The 10,106-nt window shown below is 37.6% G+C and overlaps 1 protein-coding gene across 1 annotated transcript; it reads right to left on the bottom strand.

Moving 5' to 3' along the window:
- On the bottom strand, nt 1,025-9,428 carry LOC100860748 (hyaluronidase PH-20). Its single transcript, XM_013963438.2, has 3 exons — nt 7,622-9,428; nt 7,060-7,149; nt 1,025-1,658 (listed from the first exon to the last, which is right to left on the bottom strand). The coding sequence occupies exons 1-3, from the start codon at nt 8,570-8,572 to the stop codon at nt 1,044-1,046; spliced, it is 1,656 nt and encodes a 551-aa protein (XP_013818892.1). The 5' UTR covers nt 8,573-9,428; the 3' UTR covers nt 1,025-1,043.

Raw genomic sequence — 10,106 nt, forward strand, 5'->3', positions numbered from 1 at the left:
ACATTTTAATAAGATATACAAGATTGTCAAATTTGACAATCAAGGATGAAAAAGTTAATTTATATAAGATTCTAAAGACATATTAAACCATGTACAAAAGTTGATCACTTTTTAAAGATTATCTTTTTATAAAGCAGAACTTGAACACATTATCAAGGTAAAATAAAAAACATTCCATGTTTCAGACAGACTAGTACATTTAGGATATTACATTTTAAAAGATAAGATATTGGAATGAATATTTTCTTGACACTTTTATTACATATTAGAAACTACTTGTAAAGACATTTATTTGCAGTAAATTGGTATTATTCACATCTTTACTTTTCTCAGAAGAAAATTAGGCCTCTGAGTATTCTAGGCCTTATAATCAGTCTTTGGTAGAATCAAGAATATAACAGGTACCTCTTAGTATATATACATTCACACAATGTGAAATATTTGCAATACACTCATTGCAATTGGGCTTCCCAGGTGGCTCAGCTGGTAAAGAATCCACCTGCAAAGCAGGAGACCTGGGTTCAATCCCTGGATTGGGAAGATCCCCTGGAGAAGGGAAGGGCTACCCACTCCAGTATTCCGGCCTGGAGAATTCCAGGGTCTGTATAGTTATGTAGGGTCGCAGAGTCAGACACAACTGAGCAACTTTCACATGGCAATTAGAAAATACAAAATTGGATATCTTATAAAGCATATTCTATCTTTATCAAGTGTCTACTTTGAGTTTCAAAAGCAAAATGTGCTATCAGTGGATTTATTAACACTGCCCCAACTATGAGTTTGAAAATTAAAGGCACTGGTCACAATTCTTTATCAATTAATAATTAACTTAAGTTCAATTTGATCATGAAAAACAATCTTTGCTCAAAAAATTAAAATACTCTCTTGGCCATGAGTTTTGATTCACATTTCAAATGTAAAAGTTTTTATAGGTATCATTACTTGCCTAAAATCATCTGGCTAAATATTAAATATAAAAATGTACAAAATATAAAAGCACAAAGCATGTAGACAGGAAACTTAATAAGCACTGAATTTATACTTTAATAGGTTGTTTGATTTTTAATATTTTGAATACTTGACTGACTGGAAGTGTTCTTCCATTTAACACCTTGACACCCCGTTTGGGTGACGTTGGAGATGGCTTCCAAACACCTGAGTTTGAGGCACTCAGGGGACTGTTTCTCAGGAGTACATGGAGATGCTGTGGCGGCTGTAGTGGAGGGTGAGATACTGCTGACAGTGGTAGTAGATGCCTCATTCTGGCTGGAGGAATGATCATTGGGTTGTAACTTCACAGGGCCATCTATACAAATGTCTTCTGCCATACATACATTAACACTATGAACATTTTTTATATCAACTCTCTTCTTACAGTTGATGTTGGCATAACAACTGCAATAAAATTTATCAGAAAACGTTTGCAGGTCTTCAAGTGTGACTTTCCCAGTTACTGTGTATTTTCCACCTTTCCCAGTTTGAATAGCAAAATTCATTGGGTTCAGGTGAAGATAGTCGCTTGAATTCCATTGTTTCCTTGTACACACTCCTTCATCGTGGCAAAGCACTTGGCTGCACATTTTGGCTGCTAGGGTGACGTTGATTAAGTAAGGATTCAGTGTAGTGTTCAAGTAATTGCCTAGGTTCATGCAAGATTGCTGTAAAATTATAAGATCAGATTATTAAGATCTAAGTAAGTTAGTTCAAATATGAATTAATTCACCACATAAGGCAATTTTAAAGGAAGTACCAAAAAACCAGTGAGAGGTAGGAAATATTTCATCTTTTTTGCTTTATCAAGACCATTCCAGCTATTTTTGTGTGTGACATTTTTAAGTTTCACATGCCATTTCATGTCACTAAATCATTGACCAATAGAGATTTAATATACCCTGGCCACAGTCTCCTCAATAATTCCTACACTAACGGATGGAAGGGGTGGAACGGTACAGTGGAGTGGGGGTGGAGGGATTAGAGCATGGAGTCTGGAGTCCGTCTGCCCAGATTGGAGTCACAGTTCCATCACTGGCTATGTGAGCTTGGGAATCCCTTAAGCTTTCTAAGTCTTGGTTTCCTTTTCTGGGTGACCTTGGGAAAATTAATTAATTAACCTGACCATGCTTCAGCTTCATCATCTAAAGATAATTATAGAACCTACCTTATAGGGTAGTTGTGAAGATGAAAAGATACAGTGTACATAAAAGGGCTTAGCACAGGGTCCAGCATATCATTTTTTTTACCTCAATGTATAGATAATATGAAGTGCAAATAAAGATAAGAAGTATCACATTTCTCAGATACTTTTAAGCCCTGGAAAGAGTGGTTTCTGAATTGCTAGCTCACCAGCTATCCCATCTTAGCACCTGATAGTGCGTGTATGCTGGTGCTGCCTTCTCCCTTCATCCCACTCTCTCCCTCCCCCGCTGCGTGCACAAGTCCGTTCTCTACATCTGCATCTCCATTCCCTCCCTGCAGATAGGTTCATCAATACCATTTTAGATTCCATACATATGTGTTAATACACTATATTTGTTTCCTTTTTCTTTCTGACTTTCTTCAGTCTGTATAACAGGCTCCACGTTCATCCACCTCACTAGAAGTGGTAAGAAGTTGCTGTGTAGGTCAAGGAGCTGGATCTGGCGCTCTGTGATACCTGGAGGGATGGGATGTGGGGAGGGGAAGAAAGCTGAGAGAAGGGATCTGTATATAATTATGGCTGATTTGCATTGTCGTATGACAGAAACCAACACAACCTTGTAAAATAAAAATTTAAATATTTAAGTTAAAAAAAGGAAGAAATCGCTAGCTCAAAACACCTAAACAGATTCAACCGACTATATATTAAATGTTATTATAATTCAAGTATGGTTGAACTATGACAGCTGTTTTGCAGATATACTTATTTGGCAGAGTATCAGTGATGAGTCACTAAAATGATTCATCTTGAAATGAATAGAAAATGGATACTTCTTAAAAATAGGAATCCATCATTTTCAAAATATAAAAGGTAGTTGCTTTCTTTCATGATCAACAGTTCCATTGAGTGAGTTGGCTGTGCTCATCCTTCATTAAGATCAAAGGAAGTGTTTGTGGCAGGTTGGCAGGCGAGTTGAGGAACCTTGGCAGCTTCTACTTGAATCTATTTCTTGTTACCTTCTTGAGATGATGCCATCAATGGTAGGGAGAATAAGATCCTTCCAAGGATGTTCATACTCCAGTCCCTGGGAACCTGTGACTGTGTTACTTTACATGGTAAAAGGGACCCTCTAGATACGATTAAGGCTGTGGATCTTGAGATCCGGAAAGTCTAATTCAGTACACCCTGAATGTACCCGATCTCATGTGATCTTGGAAGCTAAGCAGGGTTGGGCCTGGTTAGTACTTGGATGGGAGGAGATGGGGAGAATATCCTGAACCATCTGATGGACTCAGTCTAACCACGAGTTCTTAAAAATGTAGAAACTTTTTCTATTTGGATTTTAAAAATGAGCTGGAAGAAAGAGACAACTACAAAGGTGAGGGAGACTAAACCCAGCATTGCTGGCTTTGAATGTAGAGGAAAAGGCCAAAAGCTAAAGAATATGGTGACCTCATGAGAAACGAAATCACCCTAACCATAGCCAGACAGGAAATAGAGATCTTGATGCTACAAACACAAGAAAGTGAATTCTGCCAACAACCCAAATGAGCAAATGAGGCTCTTTCCATAGAAAGGAATGCAGTCCTGCTGACATCTTGATTTTAGTGCATTAAGGTCCATGTTGGACTTCTGAACTACTGAATTGTAAGACAATTTTCTGCTGTTTAAACCACTGTTTGTTGCAGTTTTTATGGCAGCAATAGAAAACCTCTTCTTAACCCTCTAATAGCTTTACATGGCGTTTAGAATACAATTCAACTTGTATACAGCCTGCTGAGGTGTAACCTCTCCCATCTCTTGTACCCTCACCCACTTGGCCTTAGACATACTAGTTGTTTCACAAGCATGGCAGGTTCATTTCAAGCTGCACTTACTGTTTCCTCTGCCCAGAGTGCTCTTCCGTCTCACTTTTAACATTACTGACTCCGTCTTGTCATTCAGATTGCAGGTTTCATTAGACCAGACCCTTCTTAGACACCTTTCCTGTTCACTTTCTTAAATCTTTCTATTTAAATTTTCTGCATAGAACTTACCACATAAAATAATTTCATTGCTTTGTGTTGCCTTTATTGGGCTTACCTGGTGGCGCAGTGGTAAAGAACCTGCCTGCCAGTGCAGGAGACGTGGGTTCAATCCCTGGGTCGGGAAGATCCCCTGGAGGAGAATATGGCAGCCCACTCCAGTATTCTTGCCTGGGAAATCCCATGGACAGAGGATCCTGTGGCCTACAGTCCATGGGGTTTCAAAAGAGTCAGACACAACTTAGCAACTAAACAAGAACAATTGTTTTTTATCCCTCCAACTGTATGAGCTTCATGAAGGCAGGGACTTTGTCAGTATTCTTCAACACAGTATCACCAGTGCCAGGGGTATATGAGAATTTATACCAAGATCAAAAGACATTGATCTGGGCTGCCCAGGTGGCACTAGTGGTAAAGAACCTATGTGCAAATGCAAGGGACATAAGAGACAAGGGTTCAGTCCCTGGATCGGGAAGATCCCCTGGAGAAGGAGATGGCAACCCACTCCAGTATTCTTGCCTAGAAAATCCCATGGACAGTGGAGCCTGATGGACTACAGTCCATAGGGTTGCAAAGAGTTGAACACCACTGAAGCGACTTAGCACAGATGACATTAGAGTTGTCTACAGAGACAAGAACTAGGCAGGAAGAGGAGTGAAAGGATGAGAATGTTTGAGAGTCAGTAGCCTACAAAAGATGCAGTCTTTGTAGGCTTAAAGTCTTTCTCTAAGACATAAAGTCTAGTTTATAGCATTTGTCAAAATCCATGCTGTAAATACTCCTACCATGGCCAATTTTAAGCTACCAACATGACATCATCATTACAAAGGACAGTATTATGGTAGGACGAAACACACCATTGCATAATACCATTTCCACTTATACAGATATGATAGATATAAATAAGAAGTATGGATAATAGGAAACTGAAGTAAATAACTGATACATTTTTAGTATTTATTACTTTTGTTTTTAGCATACTTAACATAGTTTTGTTTTTGCATACTTATTCTAAGTTTTTATAATTTAATTTTTAGCAAACAGTTCACAAAATTTCTGAATATTTAACAATGAGGTCTCAGGAACTAAAGCCAGTAGAAGCTGACTCTGCCTCACAGTTGGGTCTAGTAAGATGAAATGGAAGGAATGGTTTGCCTACATTTGATAACCATTGTTCTAAGTCAATTCCAGCCATTGCAAGTAAACTTGCAATTACCAGTTTTTTAAGTTGTCAGTGAATCAGAGAAAACACAAGCTATCCATGATGGTATTGATGACATAGGAAAAAGGCAAAGTAATGATAGAATTAGCATTCAGAATGATTGTAAATTGGGAAAGGTCTACAGAAAACAAGTTCAAATCAGTGTCATTAACTAGGAAGTCTTCATATTAAAGTTGAAGGACTGTCTCTATGTGAATAATACTGAAGGTGATTTGAGAGTCATGGTGGAAGAATGCGAATCTAAGATTGAAGTGCAACTTTAAAAAAAAAGTGTGGCAGTTAAATTCTATGCCATGTCATACTGCTAATGTCATCTTACTAATTGGAGAATGCCTGATTCATTCCTCACCAGAGTAAGTGTGAAGTTCTCAATTTAAAAAAAATTATAAATGGGGAATTTATAAATGGTTCCATCAAAGAATTAATGGGATCCTTGAGGAAAGAGTTTATACACTTGAGAAAACAACTGATAAAAATTAGGAATATTCTTAGGAGAATTATAATTCTTAAATGATTTTCTGACATATAAAAGATTTTACAAAAGGGACATATCCCATTCTCTGAACTTATAGTCTATATTATTTCTCTTTACTGGTGATCAAACCAGAGATAATAGAATCTACCAAATAGGTAGGAGGGCTCAGATAATCTTGAAAAGAATTTCAAAAAGCTAAATACCTTTATAAATGAAGAAGAAATACGGCTAGTGTATCTGATGGACAAGATACAAAAGATCTCTTTTGGTCTTAGAGTGTAAATTCTGTTCTTCCTAAGTCCTAGGATGAAACCCCTGGACCAAGAGCTTCATTAGACGCACTCCATGGCACCTAGGTTACTAGTATTTCCACATCGATCCAAGAAGGAAAGTTCAGCTCCAGCTCAGCAGTGTCCATGTGACAGCTCTATTCATGCTTTGAGTCAAGAAGACTGAAGAGGTGAAGGATAAAGACCTGATACGGAGAAGGAAAGAGAGAAAAGAGAAGGAGAGAAAAGGAGGAGGTCATGATAGAATGGTTTAAGGCTTTTTGAAGTAAAGAAAATGCATTAGGAAAAAAGGAATACAGTTCATAGTATGTAGAGCTAAATAAACCTTCCTTCCTAATAAAACAAGTTTTACTTAAAATAGGCACTATTAAATACAACCTGTGGAAAATAAAGTGTTCCTTTTCCTCTCCCTTAGGGAAGCTTTGAACAATCTAATACATTTTCAAAAACTAACTGCCAACTGCCCACATCTCTCCATCCCAGTTGCTGACCCCCCACAGTAAACTGTCATTAACTTAGTAAATAAATGAGTGCTTAATAAAACAGTAATCGGGTGAATGAAAGAATGAGTGAATGAATATTGACTAGTTGAGCTCTTCTTTTGAGAAGCAACACGGCAGAATAGAGTAAAAAAAAAAAAAAACACCAAGACTATAGTCCTGTTTTTGCCACTTCTTAGCATAGCACAGAGAATTTCAATTAATCTCAACAAATTTCTGTTTCCTCACTGGAAAACTGCCTTACAACACAACCATACAATTGATAGTTTGATTTAACCACTATTAATTGAGCACCAACTACTTTGTGCCAAAGATCATGTTTATTACTCAATCCCACAACAATTCTCATGAACATTCAAAGTAGAAATGTTTTCATCTGTTTCCACATCTATTTTCATCATTTCAACTTACCATAGTTAGGCTTAGATTGAGACTGCCCCACATTATAATCCCAGAGGCACCTAGAGCAACGATCTCACCAATCGAATTCACAAGGTCACCCTGGCAAAGGTGATAGGGAGAGTTAACAGGGAGGAATACAATGAAGTGTTATACATAGGACAGTAACACCAAAGCCAAGAATGCTGACCCAAGAATAATTATGTTAAGTATTTCTCCACTATTCATTTCTATCTTTTATGCCACCACTGTCCTACTATAACAAAAACATGAATTTTCTGCTACTATTTTAATTACTTTTATTGACAAGAGAGTAGGCCCATAAAAGGAGCTGAATTAATACATTGTCTATACTACCCAATTGTCTATGGTTGCTAAGATATTGTATGATTACATTAAAAATGAAATATATTCTTATTTTACATTCATATAAGGATGAAGAACTACCTGAGTGCATATTCCTAAAGATTATTAAAAGCTAAGTTTTACTCCTTTCAAAAATGATGTTCCATTCCACTAAACACCATTTGTGGACAATATTCCATAGCCTTCTTACCTTGCTTTATTTACTTACCTGAGAAAGGTATGTTGAAGACCCATCAGTAAAAACTGGACGGTGATATACAAAAACTGGAAGTGGACTTTCAACACTCGCTATTTTAGACAACCGAATGGCTTCCTGGACACGATTACGAACATAGAAGGCAGCTTTTGGAGTAGATTTTAACTTGATATTCAGATAAACAGAAGGGAAAAGGGCAGTGCTTTCCTTCCACAACCAGTCAAGATCATCATTTCTCCTTTTTTCTAAATCAGAGCAATTTCCATTGTAAGTAGGATGGTTATAATTATGATTGTAACAATCAGGAAAAAGATAATAACCCCATAAGTGATTTGGCCGAAGTAATTTTCCCAGTTTTAAAGTCTCTTGCATGAAACTCTTTCCTGCTGTCTCAAAATCCACTTTTGCAATCTTGGAAGCCTCTGGGAAACTGAGTTGTGGATTTTTTTGCAGAACCAACTCAACAGACTCATCCCTGTAAACATCTTTAGGTTTCCAGTTTCTTGCCCAGGTAGGCCTCCAGTTTTCCCAGTCAATGACCGCCAAGCCCACGCTGTCATTTGGTATGTAATAGGCAATGTCTTTTTTGGCTTTTTCCAAATGATTTTTTAAGTTTCCCAACTGGGGAATTCCTCCATATACGGTGTTGCCTGTTTTTTCATCTATATGAGGATAGTAGCCAAGTCTATCAGCATAAAATAATGTAATAAATTGTCCCCTAGCACTTTTTTGGGGGCTTCCTTTTACAGAGAAGAGTCTCAGATCTGGAGGTAGTTTAAATATTTTAACACAACGTTCAGCTGGGGCATTCCAGGCCCAGAGGAAAGAAGTGTTTGAAATAAGAGGGGGTGCTCTGAAGTCCAGAGCCAAACAACATGGAAGCAGAAGGAAGGCGAACACTGCCTGGGGTGTTCCACTGGCCCCAACAAAGCTCCTAAAGGAGATATGGCGGCGCCTTAGCATTCTCTTCACAAGGAGCGATGACTATGAAAAGCACTTTTTTCTCCTACACGCTTTGGTTTACCTAATATTTGATGCAAGATAGGAACACAAAATGAAGCTACTTTGATGGATAAAAATGAATAATGATGATTTACATTTAAATATTCTTCTTCCTTCGTATTTAGGAATGTTTTGCAAGTTGCTTCATCTGTAACTGAAAAAAAAAAAAAAAAAAGTGTAGAATGCGTCATTACATTACATTTCCATGTCAGAGATTGTAAGCTTCAGAGTCAAGTTCTTGACTTTAAGTGCAGGGAGTTTAATTCAGTGTTTGAAGATGAAGGACTCCTGTGCTTGAATTAATAAAATTATTTTCTCTTACGTGTGATACAGATTGTATAGTGACTAATACTTGTCTCATGTTTCCAAATCACTGTTGAACCTACGGAGAAGTGAAGGTGGCTATTTTACCTTGTGCCTTCCTAGCTGTGCAGAATGCTGTACCAAACAATGCCTTAGCAACAAACTGTTAAATAAAAATAAATTCCAAGTTGAACCTCTCATTTTTTTATTTCTTGAAAGAACATTTTTTAGTGTTCTACCAAAAAGTGGGGAAAAACCTCTCATGGAATGGTGAGATTTTACCATTATTATTTTTCCCATTTCTTAAGGAAGGCAGGTAGGGGAGGAGGTAAAAGTCACTTCTGCCAAAGGAAATAAGTCAAAAGTTTGCTCGAAACTATTGAATCAAATAAAATCGCCTTTTGAGGGGTACGTTGAAGTGCTATTTTAACAGTGCTCCATACTATATCAAAGTAATGTACATTTGTGTTTAAAGTTAATATAATATTTTATGGCTTTATATCTTCCAGTAAAAGGATTGGTTCTGGCCTACCTCATGAAAAGGAATATATGAACTTTGGCCTCATGTGAAGAGTTGACTCACTGCAAAAGACTCTGATGCTGGGAGGGATTGGGGGCAGGAGGAGAAGGAGACGACAGAGGAGGAGATGGCTGGATGGCATCACCGACTCGATGGACGTGAGTTTGAGTGAACTCTGGGGTTGGTGATGGACAGGGAGGCCTGGCGTGCTGCAGTTCATGGGGTCGCAAAGAGTCGGACACGACTGAGCAACTGAACTGAACTGAACTGATAGTTGAGATTGTATTATATCATTTTGATTGTCACAATGTGACGTGTTAGGGCACATTTTGTGGTACAATAAAACAGTCTGAGTCAAGGATAAGAAATTAAGCTATGTATTATTTGACATTTGGTATTTGTAAAAATTACCTGCAAGAAGACATATTTAAATGTTCTGTGATTCTAGGAGGAAACTAGAATGTTGAATTGGATTACTAGCATATTGCTATGTAACTGTATAAAGAGAATTTAACGTTTTTCCCGTGAACATGTGGTCTTACAATAGATATCCAATTATTCCCATTGCTGAAAAGCAATTACTCTAAAGAGACCACCACAGACAGAATAAAATAAAATCTTCAGAATCATTACAGTCTCATGCTTTGAAGAAAATGGATTTTCCCTGCTAAT

Source organism: Capra hircus, chromosome 4, assembly GCF_001704415.2.
Source record: "Capra hircus breed San Clemente chromosome 4, ASM170441v1, whole genome shotgun sequence".
Lineage (NCBI taxonomy): Eukaryota > Metazoa > Chordata > Mammalia > Artiodactyla > Bovidae > Capra > Capra hircus.